At 33.9% G+C, this 17,703-nt stretch overlaps 3 protein-coding genes and 1 pseudogene across 3 annotated transcripts in view; 1 reads left to right on the top strand and 3 right to left on the bottom strand.

Annotated features, from left to right (window-relative positions):
- Positions 1 to 14,360, bottom strand: part of LOC18108540 (disease resistance protein RUN1) — a 38,819-nt gene extending 24,459 nt beyond the window's left edge. Inside the window, exon 1 of the mRNA XM_006371480.3 lies at positions 14,094 to 14,360. Coding sequence (XP_006371542.2) covers positions 14,094 to 14,197 — 104 coding nt within the window. The 5' untranslated portion in view covers positions 14,198 to 14,360. The remainder of the gene's footprint in view (positions 1 to 14,093) is intronic.
- Positions 1 to 17,703, bottom strand: part of LOC18108520 (disease resistance protein RPV1) — an 83,880-nt gene that overhangs the window by 19,619 nt on the left and 46,558 nt on the right. The window contains exons 7-8 of the mRNA XM_052449440.1: positions 9,978 to 10,571; positions 9,708 to 9,891 (exon numbers count right to left, since the gene is read on the bottom strand). Coding sequence (XP_052305400.1) covers positions 9,708 to 9,891; positions 9,978 to 10,571 — 778 coding nt within the window. The remainder of the gene's footprint in view (positions 1 to 9,707; positions 9,892 to 9,977; positions 10,572 to 17,703) is intronic.
- Positions 1 to 17,703, bottom strand: part of LOC127904768 (disease resistance protein RUN1-like) — a 65,229-nt gene that overhangs the window by 10,621 nt on the left and 36,905 nt on the right. Inside the window, exon 3 of the mRNA XM_052449441.1 lies at positions 13,736 to 14,002. Coding sequence (XP_052305401.1) covers positions 13,736 to 14,002 — 267 coding nt within the window. The remainder of the gene's footprint in view (positions 1 to 13,735; positions 14,003 to 17,703) is intronic.
- LOC18108525 (uncharacterized) lies at positions 259 to 9,065 on the top strand (annotated as a pseudogene).

Below are 17,703 nucleotides of genomic sequence, written 5' to 3'. Positions count from 1 at the left end.
GTTATCAAATATCTTAATTTTATTTAGTTATTTATTGATCAAATATTAATTTATATAACTTATTGTATATATAAACATTTTAATTTATAATTAGAAATTTTTTATATTAAAAAACTTTAATTTTTTATTAAAAAAATCTAATTCATAGAAAAACATGAGTGAAATATCTAATTTGTTTTTTTGAAAACAATATTTTTTTAGTTTTAAAAATAAAACTAAAAACAATTAGTTTTGAAATTGACTTTGCTCAATCAGCCAATCAGCTAATCGGGTTTTGGATTCGATCAGACCCCGGGCCTGTATGAAATCTCTGGTCGGTCCCCACCTGAAGAAACGAGAGGCAGAGAGAAACCAAAGAGATGAGCTAACGGCATCGACAAGCCACACGATTCGATTCTCTACCATGATATATATTGTTTCCTTTGACAAGTCGCAACACAAATTCCACTACCCATTTTCAGTTTCCTAGATTTGAGTAAGTTTTAGTTCTTTTTTGAAGTGGGTGGTTTGATTTAGCTTAGCTTACCATGTTGTAAATTGTCGTCTTTTTTGTTGAATGCTGTACTTGGACGTCACTTTTTGTAGTATCATGGTGTTAGTGATTGTATTGTGAGGAACCCAGTTGGGGAATTGGTTCATTTGTTCTGAATCTCCGGTTTGGTTTGTTTTAGCTTAGTGTGTTTTACTTACTTGTGAGCTATACACTTGAATATGTTGTTTTGTGGAACGAGTTCTTTGTTTTTCATGATTTTGTTTAAAAATGGAGCTCAAGCTTGAGTTTCTAGAAGCCAACTTAAGGATCGTTCATCTTGGTATAATGAATTGAAGCGGTCATGGTTCAGTTTTGCTCATTTTGATCCATTTCTCACTTGTCTTTCGTAGTTTTGATCCACATTGATGCCATTTGTTTTCACTATTCGAGAAAGAGGTTACTTTTTTTTTTTTTGAATTTCAAGGAATCCACTTATAAGTTGATTGCTTGTCAGAAATGGAAATAACCCTTATTCAACTTAGCTTGGTTTAATTACTGCTCTTTTTTTCATGGGAGAATTTGGAGATTGAACTGCATTTTAATTGTAAAGTCTTACTTTCATGCAGAACAAAGAAGCTTGGTGATTTTGATAAGGTTTATATTGAGTTAACAAAAGATGTTGCCTGTTTGCTCTGCCACTCAGTGTTGTTCCTCTCATTCTCAGGTGAGTTTCACTTCCTAGACTGTAATTTAATTCGTGTTGTTGCCAAGTTTCTATCATCCCTGTACCTCGGATTTCATCTATGCCCTTAGTTTTGGAGATGCATGATCTCTAATTAGGTGGAGAACAAGCCGGGACTATAATTGAACTTTTGCTAAAGAGAAAAATTCTGGTGTCAAAAAATAAAAGAAAAAATATTGATGTAGCTAGACATGTCTGCCTCTTTATAAAATATGTTTGATGTATTTGAGTTGAAAAATCTGGGGTGCCTAAGTGAAGGTTTTGAATGAAGGTATAAATTAAGCTTCAACTGTTTAAGCATAAAGGTGAGTATGACATCATGTAGAGCTTATGTGCCTAAGTGAAGGTTTTGAATTGATTCTCATGCTCTTCCTTCTAGGCCTACACATCAGAGGGATGCTGAGTAAATCCCTTAACAATCTAGCAGAAAGTTTTGCATGGCCTAATAATCTGCTTGTACATCTCCGTTTAGTAGATTAAGCATCTGGGTGTGATTCCCTAGCACCAACTTTCTTCTCATTTGCATTGGATTATGATGGCATTTTCTCTCCACTTAGAGTGTGTTTAGCATTGCTGTCACAACACCGTTTGCCAAAAATATAATTATTTTTGCTTAAAATTATTTTTTTGATGTTTTTGGACCGTTTTGATGTGCTGATGTCAAAAATGTATTTTAAAAAATGAAGAAAACATTATTTTGATGTGTTTTCGAACAAAAAACACTTTGAAAGCAACCGCTACCGCAATGTCAAACACGCTCTTAATCTGATTACTTACATCAGAATATAAAATTAAGATATGAGGTCTGTGAGACTCTTCAATATACAAATTCCTTGCCACCTTTAAAGAACAGAATTTGACAATTTTCAGTGAAGCCTTGCAGGCAGTAACTTCCATGCACATCGGTTATCAAGTCACCAAGTTTTGTGTTATCATGTCACATATTTCTTCATATACCTCTGGCATGGTATTTCTGTTGTCAAAAATTTCATTCATGTATTTGAAACCACAACTACTGCAGATAACATTCCATGGAGGTCTGCAACCATTTTGCTCAGTCTGGAAGGATTTCGAGTCCAGATGTTATGTTGTAGACATGGTACTTTTGGGAATGTCAAATATAACACATCACCAAAGAATTTCCTTCAAAACACAAGCTATAAAGTCTTTCTACTCCAATTTTATTGAAAGCTTTGCTTTCATTAATGATCATTCTTGCCCAAATGAACTAGGCAACATTAATTGCAACTTTTATAAGGATTGCGATTCTTCAGTTGGAGCAATAGATGAACTGCACCCACACCCTATGGGAGGGGGTAAACTGAAATTCTTAGAAAGTTATAACATATCTGATGTTGAAGAAGGACCTTTGAACTCTGCAGACCAGTTTGCTGATAATACAGATAGTTTAATACGACTTGTGGAACCTGAAATAACATCAACTATTGATATGACACCAGTGAATCCCAGTTTGGGATCTGATTCCCTGGAAATGGATAACGATTCATTATCTAGTGCAAAGGCTGGTTTTAATGATTTTTTGGGCGAGGTTAGGGACTCCATCAACACTTCAGTAAATAATGGAGGAAATGTTGTGCAAAGCTCACTAGACACAATTACTTCTTCAATAACATCAATTAAGGAAGGTGCTTCAGAAGCAGTAGATGGTGCCTTGAGTAAAGTTTTCTCTACTTTTGATCAAACAGAAGAATTAGCTGCCAAAGACTGACTAGCTTTTCATTTGGCTTGAGGGAAGCCACACAAAAAGCTACTGGCACTTCTGTTGATGTGCTCAGAGTTGCAATCATTACAGTGGCGGAATCTATAGCAAAAGGGGCTTCTTTTGTTGTTTATTCTTATGGGCCTGCCAAGGATTTGCTTCCTCCAGAGATCAGGGGTGCACTGAATCTGTCTGAAGAAAGGGTAACAGAGATTTTGAGGCCAATTGGTGCAACTTTTCAACAGGTACATTATGCTTGGCACGTTTTACTTTGATGGCCATTGTACTCTCGTTTAATTGTATGGAATTGAAAAAAAAATCTCGTGCAAAGATATATTTGGATTATTTTAGAAATCTTTTTGTTGGAGACATCAGTCACTGCTTTCAGCTTACAGGACTTGTAGTTGAAAACTCAATTGCGTCCATCTCTGTTACACTGCTTAATTATGTGCTGATCTAACTAATTTATGATCCAAAACCAAAGCTGAATTTCCTAAACCTGCTTTTACACCTTAAGCAGGTTTACATTGCTATTGAGGGGCTGGAGAAAAGTCTTGGCATGGATCCAAATGATCCAGTTGTGCCTTTTGTTCTTTTCCTTGGAACCTCAGCCACTTTGTGGTTTGGATGTCCTTTTGTGCATGAAGGATTTGTTTATTTAATCTGCATTACATGGGAAGCTTAAGTTTTCTATCAGACTTGTACATGGGTTTTTATAGGGTGTGGGTATATGGTGGTTACTCTGGAGATTTGTCTCCGCAATTAACTTTGGAGCTCTTGGCAGGGAAGGAAGACGCCATACTTATTGATGTCCGGCCTGAGGCAAGAGAGTAAATTTTCTGGCCTTTTATCTTCCTAAGTTTCTTTTTTGTTAGAAATTTTAGTACCTCAATGAGAGATACTAAAGCTGACTGCTCAGACATTTTTTACATCACAGTAAAAAAATCTCAAATCTGGCACCCTCATTAATTTCCTTTTTTTGCCCCTTAACTTGGCATTGAACTTGGTGGACATTGTTTATATGAAGGTTCTCAGAGAAAGAGATGGCATTCCTGATCTTAGGCGAGCTGCTCGGTTTCGCTATGCAATTGTAACTCTACCAGAGGTTGGTTTTATTTGATAATACTATTCAAAAGCTATGAGTGGAGAGGTATTGCTATTTGGTATGAGGATGATAGTTTAGAACAATTACTTTGTTTCTAAATGTCAAATAACTCTTTGAACCAACAATAAAAAAAATAAAACAAGAATTGGAGCTTGGCTGTATCCCTTTTTCATAACTCTGTCTTATATTCTTCAACTTTATTCAGGTTGATGGCCCAGTAAGGAAGCTTTTAAAGGGTGGACGAGATCTTGATGACATCATAACTACTGCAGTCATTCAAAACTTGAAAGCTGTACAGGTATAGCTTTATGTTTTAAGAGCTTCGATATAACTATTGTTTATGCATGCCGTCTTTGTTTCGAGACATTCAGAAAAATGAGAATTCTGAGTAGTGCAAGAAAGAAAGGAAATTCTCAGGGGGGGGATTTTGGCTTGGTTTCATCAATGTTGTGTGTTTTAGCATTAGTGGCCTCTGAGGACACAAGAAATTGTTTTGGTATTACCATATGCAGTACAGTTGCTACATCACAATCTCCTGAGTGTTCCATGTTTAAATCCTGAAGCAGGAACATCGTCTCAAATTTACCAGGTAATTGTTATGGATGCTGATGGTTCTCGTTCTAAAGGCATCACTAGATCCTTGAGAAAGCTTGGGGTTAAGGAAAGTATTTAGAATCTCTAAGATTTTTTTTATCACATAAAAGCCTAAACATCTAATTCATCGTGGAACTAGAAGGGTGAAATGAATTTATCCACTCTCCCTTAGTCAAGTTTCTTTGGGATAAAAAACATTTCTGAGAGTTTTTCAGTATCAGTAACCTTAGAAACAAATAACAATATCCATATTAACCAGATTTGGGAAGAGTACATTAATGTCTTTTGTGCATTTACAATGTTGTCAAGTCAAAAACCATTACTCCTTATGAATGTTTTTCTGTCTGATAAATGCTGTAGATAGAACCCAATTTTCATCCCTGTTGTTCTCAAGTGGTATAATTCAGAAAGCACATTAGTATTACATCTAACATGTGTCCTTAAAATATCTCTCTCTCTCTCTCAAAAAAAAAAAAGTCCTTACGTTGCTTGAATGGGAAGTTGCAATGTATTAATCAATTTCAATATTCTTTTATTTCACTCCATAGATTGCTGGGTTGTATTGTTGTGTAAATGGCTTGCAGAGAAACAAGTTAAATGCATGAATTCTAGATGATATCATGGTTCATTCCTGGACTAATCATATAATTTAGATACAGAAGATAGTAGAATTTTACAGAATTAAACCTTGTGACCTGCATTATAAGAAAATTTGAACTGCCAGGCGAGTCTATTGTTAATCTGGAACCACAACCTATTGTATCATATTGCTAATTGTTTGTTTGCATTTTTATGTGACAGAGACCATACTTGGTCCAAGATGGCTTCCAGTCTTGGGTAAAACAAGGTATCCAAGCCAAGGAGCTTAAACCTGAGACCGTGCTAACCATATTTAATGAGGTAAGGTTATTGCATGACTTGCATATTCTCTTAACTAGTATAAATTTCTAGAAATACAAAATTCTATTTGCTGAAAGCCATCGATCAACTCAAAGTATATGTGTGGAAAATGACAAGCTGTAGATTATACAATAATATATTCAGCCAGCTGAGATAAACTTAGAGAATTGATTAATTTGACATTTGTTTCAAAAACACATGGAAAGAGTGAAATTTCTTTGCTGGGTGCACATTGGTGCCCAATGGATACTATCAAAATGGTATCCACACAGCATAGAACAACATGCACACACAGAGGCATATGAGATGCACTTGTGTCTGTGCAGTGCGTGTGTAAATTTACGTGGAGAGACTTGTTTCAAAAACAAATAAAAAGAGTGTGCTATGTGCAATCACACTTGTATGAACATGTGCATCATGAGTGTTTGTATATATGTAATTGATGGGCTACCATAAACTGGGTATGCAGGCCATAGGAATTGTGTATGTTTCGAAGCATGACGGTGCAAAGAGAGAGAGAGAGAGAGAGAGAGAGAGAGAGAGATTTCAAAATAAAAATAAAAAGAGTGTGCTATGTGCAATCACACTTGTATGAACATGTGCATCCTGAGTGTTTGTGTATATGTAATTGATGGGCTACCATAAACTGGGTATGCAGGCCATAGGAATTGTATATGTTTCGAAGCATGACGGTGCACAGATTTATGAAGTGAAATTATGCACAGTATCCAAGTGTTGATTCTTGAGAAAAATGATTACTTTGTCTTTATGCAATCTAATGGTGTTAGAATTGGCATCTCTTGTTAAAGACTTTTGGTTCAGATTGAATTATTTCTTTGGTGCACCAGATTGAATTATATGGAATTCAGTTGGAGAAGTGATTGTTAGTTGAACAGTAGTTTTCGTAAATTTTCCGAGGTGTTGGGTGCAACTGATTAAAGAACTCTTGAAGTTGTTGTGCAGATAATGTAGTAAGAAATCAACAAGAGGTTGTGTCCCAAGTATCTGAGCCCAAGTCTACATGAACGTTTTGAAACATTCAATCAAACAAGTTGATATGATTCATTACAACTCAGAAAGTTATTTTGATATATGCAACAAGCTGACTTGTTGGATCATTTTACAATCTGGGAGGAAGGTTGGTCTCCTTTTTCATACAAATCAACAACCTTCGCATTTCAATCAATATTTTTCTTGTTGCTAAGACCATTTGGTCGTGTAGGATTTACATTCAATATGCTTTGTCAATCTGTGCTATTCTTTTCATGGATTGCAAATTATAATTACAAGTATTTTCTGGAAGTGCTTGATTTTCTTGTGCAAGATCTAAGCTTTTCACAATATACTTGTGAGTTGTGACAACTTGGCATCATTTCAGGAGGCTGAAGCAATTCTATAAGATATCAGACCTTGACCAGTGCAAACACTTGGGTATGGTGTGGTAAGAAATCAGATTGCTTTTTGTGATACTGCACTATGATTAGTCTATTTCAATCATTTCTACACTTGGATTTCTTTTCCCCAAAATCCATCCTTTTGTTTTAAAGGATATCTTGTATCTAGAGAGACGTGTTTATGGGATGGGAATGATCTTTTTATTTTGTAGCAAGGACATAAAATAATTTCAGGTTGATTTCTCTGTTTTGAATGTATGCTTCTGTATGGTCTAGAGACATGCTTCCACAAATATGTGTACGTGATTAACTAGAACTATTCATGCTGTTTACATCAGGTCTTCATTAATCATCAATCCATGATTGATAAATATCTATTGCTTACCATGCAAATGTCCAGTGCATCCTTTACTTATACTATATTTACGCTGTGGACAGGGTTTTGCTGCAGCATCATATGCATTGCTAGGTTTGTACATTTTCTTCCTCATGGACAGGCTCTCTATTACTTTTCAAGAACAACTCCCCAAAATGTTGAAGAGTTTGAAATACTTCAGTTGTATTATATAGAACCAATGATATAAATTCTGGTTTTCTTTATTTTTTTCTTTTCTTTTTTGTTGCTTTCCTCACATTCTTCTTGCCAACCAAGCTTGAACTTTGTTTCAGAGTGGGAGAAGACCTTACAATTTATTGCCATCATTGGCCTCAGTCAGGTACACTTTCATTTGTTATAGTGCTCTGGTTAATGTTTCTTTCACACACACATAGATGTTGATTTGTAAGCTGATAATGATTAAAACAAACTTCACACATTCTGATATTGTGCTAATTCTCAGATCCTTTGATGTAATCCATGAAAATAGCATGTATACGACCATTAAGCTAGATTCCCTTTGTCTATTTTGCATGTGTCCTAGGGAAAGGTTTATGTCATTGCTAAATTTAGTTAAGTGAACCTTGAGTTTCTCTAATTATTGGTTTCTCACACTCTGCCAGACTATTTATCAGCGGGTTGCTTCTTACAATGGCCCTGAAGATTTTAAGCAAGATGTGTATTTATGGTGTAATTGGCACAATTTTGTAAATCATAATGGAAACCAGGTCTGAAATCAAGTCTATGTTTATTCATGTTCAATGAATTATATAAGACGCACCTAGTATCATGTTAGATAGATAGGTGTCATATGTTAGTACAACATTATTTAGCAACCCAAATCACATGTTTACTGGGACGATGAGTTTTTATTAACAAAATGAACCTTGGTGTTTGCACAGTAAAGGGCACGGAAAAATTTATATATAGCAAATCTCTTCTTTGTCTAAATGTTCTTTCAACACTAGGTTCTTGACCATGTTCTGATCATGTCAGAAGTCTGAGTCGTGTTGATAAGCAAACTGCCTATGACATTATCAAGGTTCATATTTCCTAACCTCCACCAGACGTTTAGAAGTTATTTAATCATTTTCACAGTTGGATTCTTTTCAGTAGTTGGATCATGTTTAACCAAGTTTTTGGATTGTTGAGATCTTGATTAACTAGGATTTCAAACGCTTCTTTGAAGGTGTTTTCTCTCTCCTGTTAGACTTGGAGTCCAGGCATTTTCATGGGCAGCAGGAAAACTGGAAAACAACCGCATTGGTTTACCTACATCACCTTCATCTTCAGATGTTCAAAACCGGGTGCTGCAAGCTGCTGCAAAGCATGAATCCCAAACATCTAAAACTGAAGTTCCGAATCCATCACCTGAATCAGTGACTCCATTAAATGAGAAAGTAGATCTTTCAGAAGCATAGGCATCAAGGCGGCATTTATTGGAGTGTGGTGTATAATTATTGGAGGCGGCATTAAATCTAAGAAGATCACTTGGCTAAATTTAAGAAGAGGTCTAGGTTGTGGCGAGTAATCAATCTGGTAAACACAGTCAAGAGATTCTATGGATCCAGTTTTATAATGAGGTTGGTTAGCTGTAAAGGTCCCCAATTCTTCTAAATTCGGAATTAATTTTGTTACTTTTCATTTTTATTTTCATATTTCTTAGTTTTAAGTTTATTTAAAGAGTTATAAAATATGCAATAACAATATCTTGAATACTTACAGGTAGTTGAGGAATTAGTTATAACTTTCAGACTCCTTAGATTTTGTCAAGATCCAGTTTTAAAATGAAGTTGGTTAGTTATAATCTAGATTTTTGAGTTTATTTATAATCAGCTGAGATCTATAATTTTTCTAAATTAGGTTCAAAAAATATTGTTTGAGCTAATTTTGTTATTTTTTTATTTTTATTTTCATATTTCATAGTTTGCTAGGCTAGTTTTGAGTTTATTTAAAGAGTTACAAAATATACAATAATTACAGAACTCTCTAACCCTTTCAATTTCTTCTATTTCTCCCTCAATTTTCTTCTGAACTTTTGTTTGTTAAGGAAGATCCGTGTACGCCAGTAGATTTTCATCAAAGTGCAGATACACCCCCCAGCTTTTCAACTTGAAAGGCCTTCGGATATCACGACCTAACTTCCTCCCACTGGCGTCCACTTCAAGGTGGTAGAATTTAAATGTAACTTCATTGCCAGAATATTTACGCAAATGTTTTACCAATTCGAGCTCGTAGTGTAGAATCATGTGATCTGAGTCACATGTCTTCAAGGAAAATAATAGAGCGAAGCGAAGACGGGAACCGAAGACGACTTCATCATTACCATCATGCTCACCGTTTTTACTCTTAACATGGTAATCAAAAAATACAAGAACTTGAGAATCATCATCGACTTCACAAGGCATGTCCTGGGAGGGAAGAGGGAGTAGAAAGACAAGGCAGAAAGCAATTCCCTTGAGCTGATGACAATTTGAGGGCAACTGTATGGTGAGTGAAGATCCAACTCCTTTGTCACCGAACCATTCTGGAATTTCACTCCCCGGTAGAACCATTTGAATACTGCCATCTGGGATCTCCTCTCCGGACTGTAACACAAAAGTCACATTCGAAAATGTGATGAAGCAAGCAAGAAAGAGAGACGAAAGAAAGACAAGGGGGTTTAGAGAGATACCTGAATTTTCAAATGCATTACTGCTACCAGCGGTTTCTGATCCAATTTGAAGCAATTTGTAAAATCCAATCCAAACCATAAGCTGCTGAAATTTATGATTGATATCGTGGTTTCTAGTGATGCACAGTCACGTGTTGTTAGCTTCCTCAGCAAAGAGGGAAGCTCAGGTAACGCTTTAATAGGCGTTCCATCTAAATTTAGACACCTCAAAGATATCAGATGCTTAATTAATGATGAGGGTATCTCTTTAATGCCGGTCTTACTCAAGTTAAGAACCTCCAAAGATTTCATAGGCACTGTGATTTCTGGGAAGCTCTCAAGTTTTGAGCAACCACTCAAATTCAACTCGTAGAGTCTTGTGAGAAACTGAATTGATGAGGGTAGCTCTTTAAGTGGCGTTCCATCTAAATTTAGTGTATTCAAAGATGTCATATGCTTAAATGATATCGAAGGTATCTCTTTAATGCCTGTTTTACTCAAGAAAAGATACCTCAAAGATTCCATAGGCACTGTGATTTCTGGGAAGCTCTCAAGTTTTGAGCAACCACTCATATCCAACATTTCGAGTCTTGTGAGAAACTGGATTGATGAGGGCATCTCTTTAATAGTTCCGCTTAGACGTAATTGTTCTATATCCCCTGAAATCTCTGGAAACTTGGTCATCTTTGAGCAACCATTTAGATCAAGGACTTTCAACTTGCCAGTAACTGATTGTGGAACTTCTTTGATTGAAGTTTGTTCCAACCGTAAGCATACCATATTTTGTGAAATCGTTGGACACGTGGTCAAATCTAGGCACAAACCTATAGAAAGTTTTCTGAGAACCTTTGAATCAAGCATTGGAAAACTTCTAAGATTATAGCAACGATTGAGATCAATTTCTTCCAGCTTGTCAAGATATTGAAGAGATGACGGAACCTCGGTTAAGCTTGGACACCTCCCAAGCCTTAAGCACACTAAATTTTTGGCCATTGATAGATCTGGCAATTCCGTCAAATATGGAGATTCAGATAGGTCGATTGTTCTTAAATTTCCAACATCCTGTCAACATAAAAAGGCATAATTAGAAAGTTAGCACCTCCAACTTCATATTTCTGATCATAATCTGTAGCTATTAAATCATACCTTTACTCCTGTCCAAAGTCTTACAAGCTTGCTTTTGGGTAGGCGAAGCTCCACAAGGTGTTCAGCACGAAAAGATGGCGGCAAGGATTTCGAAGGGAATTCATCCCATCGCAGATATCTCAGCTCATTAGGAAGATATTCGAGGCCAGTAGGAGGAAGGTGCATTTTATATTCTTGGGAGGAACCATCGTGATCGAAATTGAGAAATCTAAGACCATCCATCATTGCGAAGGTATCAGATTTCAAGTGTATGTGTCTCGATAACATGGACACTTCCAAAGATATGCCTTTAATTTTTTGAGTTCCCTGTTAAACAAGAATAAAGAATAAACAAACAATAATACAATCTACTCAAACACATCAACTTTTGAGCAAATACAGGAACGACAGTTAATGGCTTTAGCTTTAACCTTATTTTCCTCCAATACTTGAACGAAATCAGGAGGATGACATAACCTGCTCCGTTCGCCAGGAAAATCAGATTCTGCACGAACAATGTTAAATGCCATTTCTTCTAGTAAATCATGCATTTCTAGCCTTTCATTGCCATCAACACTGTTAAGTCTGTTATCAGTAGTTATGAGACACTTATCAATGAGCGTGCTTATATCGAACTTCACAGACCGACCATAAACACAATCTAATATTCTTGTTGCTTTGTCTTGCTTCCAAATTATGAAGAAATGTGCTATGTCAAGAAATATGGATTTTTGTTCTGAATCCAACCCATCATAACTAATTCTCAACGCCTTTTCGATTTGGGGGTCCTGAGCTAGTTTATTCAATGCACTGCGCCATTCTTCTATGCTTTTACCATAGAAAGAGGAACCCAAAACTTTAAGGGCCAACGGATTGCCTTGTACATGCCTTGCAATCTGTTTTATCAAGTCTCTTTGATCAATTGTGGGGGTGCAATTCTTCAAGGCTTTTGAGCTAAAGAGTTGAATAGCGTCTTCATAGTTCAACCCCACAACCTTGTATGTTTGGTCTACTACATTCTTAAGCACCTGCTTGTCCCTACTTGTTATGAGAACTTTACTGCCCGGACCAAATGAACTGTTTCGTCCATCAAGCAAATCTCTCCATTCTTCCAAAGCCATTGAATTATCCACATCATCCATAACAATAAAAACCTTTATTCGACAAAGTCTATTCCTCACAAAAATATCTCGAAAACTCAAGAGGCCCCTGTTCAGAATTTCTTGGCCAAGCAGCTGTGAAAGAAAGCTTCTTTGCAAATCAGATTGTTGCCTAAAGTTTCCAAAAAAGATTCCATCAAATCGAGAACGAACCTTGTCGCACACAACTTTAGCAATCGTTGTCTTACCGATACCACCCATTCCCCATATCCCTACAATGCGAAAATCTGGAGAATTTATATTTAACAAAGACTCAACTTTGCTAACACGAACATCAATTCCAAATAGACCCGTAGTGTGACTTGAAGACATGGCATGCAATTTTTCCAAAACATCTCCAACGATTTTCTCAATAAATTCAGACTCGAGACTGACAAACAAGAAGAACACACATAATTGTTAGTCAAAATGGACCGGACAAGAAGAAACATATAAACAGAGTAGACACGTACGAGTAATTGAGCATCATCATCGGCAATGGATAGTGCTAATGTAACACATGAATCGATCATCATTGGCAATGGATAGTGCTAAAAATACATGACATTCTATATTAATCACTTTTACATGTAATCGGGGTTTATCTAAGAAAATCAATTAAATGCAAATGCATAAGATGTTTTCTCATATCATCTTAATTTATCATAATAGAATCATCTCTATCAATATTATTTTTTAATATGGCATTATCCTTTTCACCTCAAATAAATAGAATATTATTTCATGACAAAAGAAAACATTGTCTGTCCTTGTAAAATTTACCGTAAGGATAAAAAAAAATATTATTTTTTATATAAATACATCAAAATAATCTTAAAAGACTAAAAAAATATTTAAAATAAAAAGAATAATTAAAAAAAAACATTTTGAAATATAAAAACAAACAACCACTTAATATCAATACAAGCCTTAATATTTATACAAGCATTTCGCTACAAATAATTTTTTTTTCAAAATTATTTTTAATATAAACATATTAAAATAATTTAAAAATACTAAAAAAATTAATTTAAAATAAAAACAATTTAAATTTTTTACAAAACATTTTAAAACACAAAACAAACAACCACTTAATATCTATACAAACATTTTATATTAAATAATAATTTTTTATTTTTTAAAATATTTTTTAATATAAACACAAATAATATAAAAACACTAAAATAAAATAAAGTTTTTTTAAAAAACAATTTTAAAACACAAAACAACCAACCACGTAATATCTATCCAAGTGCTTCGCTACAACGTTTTCAAAATCAAATAAAATAAATATGAATTCTCAGAGCTCTCATTCTCAATAATTTTAAATTAAATTTCAAATCCTCAACAAATGAACGAATATTTTCTAATGGGATATATTTCAAGAGCTTACTCAGAATTCCCTAAGTTCCATCCAGATAGAGAGGCTGCATCCGTCAAAGCTTCTCTGAAGCTCTGCACTTCTTCCAACGTCAGAGCTTTATTCCTTATAAGTCTAGCAAATGCATCCCCAAAGCTTCCTGTTTGATTTCTTACATGGGATGGATCCACCTTGTAGAATACTGGAATAACTATCTGTCTATTATTTCTTCTACGCTCAATATTAATCTTTGCAAGCTCCTCTAAGCACCATTTGGAAGATGCATAGTTTTCAGAAATAACAATCACAGAAAGCTTGGCCTCTTCAATTGTTCTCAGAAGTGATGCCGAGATCTCATCTCCTCTCACAAGCTGATAATCTATGAAAGTTAGGATTTGTTTCCGGTCCAAAGCAGCATGGAGGTGGCTGGTAAAACCAACACGGGTGTCTTCTCCCCTGAAACTAAGGAAGACATCATGATATTTAATTACTTGTGGCTGGGCGGTGGTTAAGGTGGAAGGAGTAGATGGCGATGGAGAAATATGACGGTTTCGTATGATGAATCTCCAGATATAAGCAAACATAAAGATAGAGAGAAACAAGAAAAACACCGCCATTGTTTTGTGGAGAAACAGTCGAGGAAACAAGAGTAATTAGACTCTGGTGGTAAGGGAGGTCTGGAGGGAGAGAACGGAAGTAACTCAAGGAAAAAAGATGAGGCTGATTTTGAAACAGTAGCTTAGGCTTTACGTGTTTAAGACCCTGCCTTAGGCATATGTATAAATATAGGCATCAAATCCAAGTATTTTCTTAGGCATTACGGAAGTAACCATTTGTTGATTTCCTGGAAATTCCCTTCATATCTTAATTTACTTTGAATCAGCAGCTTAGGCTTTACGTGTTTAAGACCCTGCCTTAGGCGTATGTATAATTTGTAATAATGGAAGTATTTTCTTAGAAGATTACAAGATTGCACATTGTTGATTTCCTGGAAATTCCCCAGTTACAAAGTGATGTGATAGGAAAAGGCATTTATACGTTGTTTTGTTTTTATGGTATTGACAGTGTTTTTATAAATTTTGTTTTTTTTTTAAATTAATTTTTTTTATTATTTTAATTTACTAATATAAAAATAATTTTTAAAAATAAAAAAATATATATATTCTTGTTTATCATATCACAGCTGTGATAGATACCTTTTTTAATATTTCAAATGTATTAGCTATTCACTTGGCGGAGTAGCAGATCTTCTCTTTAACTTTTTTATTATATATATTTTTTAAAACACTAAACACTTCTGTGTGTCCCACATCGATCATTCTTTAGTCTATTAATTTTTACTTCAAATTCTTTTATAATTTTCCTGGAAATTACGAATTTCTTGTCTTTGTTCTTTAAGGAACGGTTGCTTTTGATAATGGTCATATCAAAATCTGTCAGAGCACTTTTTAGAAATATACTGTGTTTTATAAAAAATTAATTTTTTATTTAATATTTTTAAATTTTTAAATTTTTTTGATATACTAAAATTAAAAATAATTATTTAAAAAATAAAAATAATATTTTAATACATTATAATTTCCCTAGCAGCCCAACGGAGCTGCCATGCACATGGAAGGAAAGGCGCTTTTATCTTTGCCTGTAATCAATGTTTTTATAAATTTTGATTTTTTTGATTTTTTATTTGAGATTAATTATTTTTTTAGTTTTTTTTTGTTTGTTTTAATATGTCGGTGTCAAAAATAATTCTTTAAAAATAAAAAATATATTATTTTAATATATCTTTAAATAAAAAACACTTTAAAAAATAATTATTACTATACTCATAAACATTTTCTATATCTTCACTACAAGTATTTGATTGTACTAGTGATTATTTTGTAAATTATTTTTTTATTAGAAATATATTAAAATAATATTTTTTATTTTTTTAAATTTATTTTTAATATCAGAACGTCAAAATAATATAATTAAAATATAAAAAAAAGTTTAAAGTAAAAAAAAAACAAAATTCAAATTTCAAGTATTTTCTCTCGGCATTACGGAGGGTGCACATTGTTAGCTTCCTGGAAATTTTCCATGCACAAAAGGCTTCAAAGTCTTATTATTTGTGATGCGGTAGGAAAGGGCATTTAGGCTTTTGTTTGTCTTTGCTATGTAATCAATGTTTTAATAAATTTTGAAATTATTTTATATTTTATTTTAGATTAATTTTTTTTTCTTGATGTGTTGGTGTTAAAAATAATTATTTAAAAATAAAAAAAACATTATCTTGATGTATTTTCATGCAAAACACATTTTAAAAATCAACTGCTACTATACTCATAAACATCCTTTATATCTTCAATCCAAGTATTTGCGCATGCTGTAGAAGTTTTTGCATTCACATTATATTATAATGGTTAAAAATAATTCTTTAAAAGTGAAAAAACATTATCTTGATTTATTTTCATGCAAAAACACATTTTAAAAATTAATTATTACAACACTCACAAATACCTTCTATATTTTTATTTCAAGTGTTTGCGCATGCCAAAACTTTTTTGCCTTTACATTATATTATAATGGTTATGATGATTTGATGGAGAAGAACTTGTTAGAGAACCTGTTTGGTATTGTGGTAATAATTATTTTTTTAAATAATTTTCACTTAGAAATGCATCAAAATAATATATATTTTTTAATTTTTTTAAATTTATTTTTAATATCAATACATTAAAATAATAAAAAAAAATAAAAAAGTAATTTAAAATAAAAAAAAATCAAATCCATGTATTTTCTCGGACGTTACAGAGGGTGCACATCTACTTGGAAATTTCCTGTGTTGAAAAAGGCTTAATGTCTTGTTATTTGTTTTTTCTTTCTGTGATTTGGTAGGAAGGCATCAAGTGTTTGCACATCTTGGGAAGTGTGTTTGGGAAGCTGAGTTGCCTTGACATTGAGTTTTTCCTGGAAAGTACGTATTTCTTGTCTGAACGGTGGCTTTCGATAATGGTCATAGCACTGCTGCAAGGCCGGAAAATGAACACAGTTTACAACAACTGGTGATTTTGGGCCTGCTTTGGCAACTTGATAGAATGTTTTTGACCCTCACCATTTTCATGATGTGAGCTTGCATGTCATTTTACGCCTGCATCCAACCTTATACGGAAAAACAAAAAAGGAAAGAAATACTCTTTCTTAAAACCTTAGTTCTGACTAGAACTATAAACATATTTTGAGACTTCAACTGATGAAAGAATGAACTATGAACAATCAATGCTATCAATGGTAATATTAAACTAATATACATAAGAAAATAAAATTACAAATGCATTACTCCCACAAAATTTAAGTCTTGAATAACAAAGACATCTACACATACCATGCAATGATGATATAAGAACCTGAAAATAAACCCAGTAAGCCTACGATTTTCTCGGACGTTACAGAGGGTGCACATCTACTTGGAAATTTCCTGTGTTGAAAAAGGCTTAATGTCTTGTTTGCACGTACTACGACTTTGTTGACTTCACATTATATTATAGTGATTATTATAATGATTTCATTCGGAAAAACTTGTTACTCTCTCTGCCCCAATAATAGGAATTTTTTAAAAGCAAATTGATACAGTTAGAGAAATATATAATATGGTTTAATTTTATTTAAAAAAGAACATAGTTTTTAAAAAAACTGCTATTTTAAACTACGATTTTAATATAAAAGCGATTCAAAATCACAATCGTGGTTCTGTTTACTGCTTAATTTTGGCAATATAATTGGCATGCAGCCATGTAATTATAATTACTTCTTCTTTTTACATGCCTTCTTCCACCTCATTACAAACAATCTATTCAAATAAATCGGCAGATGCCTTTTCCTTTTTCCTTTTATATATATTTATTTATTGTGAAGAAGAAGAAGAAGAAGAAGAAAACGAAGTCGTCTTGAAGGAGAGAGGAAGGGACGGGGGATGGGGCCAATCCTCTTCTACATATTGACGGGGACGACGAAGTAGTCTTCCTGGCGAGTGCTTGGGCAGCGTGTTCGGGAAGCTGAGTTTGGAAATTACGTGTTTCTCGTTAACATGACTGTTGACGAGAAAAAGAAGAAGAAGAAGAAACAGTAAAATAATTTTTTATTA

Source organism: Populus trichocarpa, chromosome 19 (genome assembly GCF_000002775.5).
Source record: "Populus trichocarpa isolate Nisqually-1 chromosome 19, P.trichocarpa_v4.1, whole genome shotgun sequence".
NCBI lineage: Eukaryota > Viridiplantae > Streptophyta > Magnoliopsida > Malpighiales > Salicaceae > Populus > Populus trichocarpa.
Note: the sequence above shows the minus strand (reverse complement) of the source record. Positions and strands in the feature narration are given on the sequence as shown.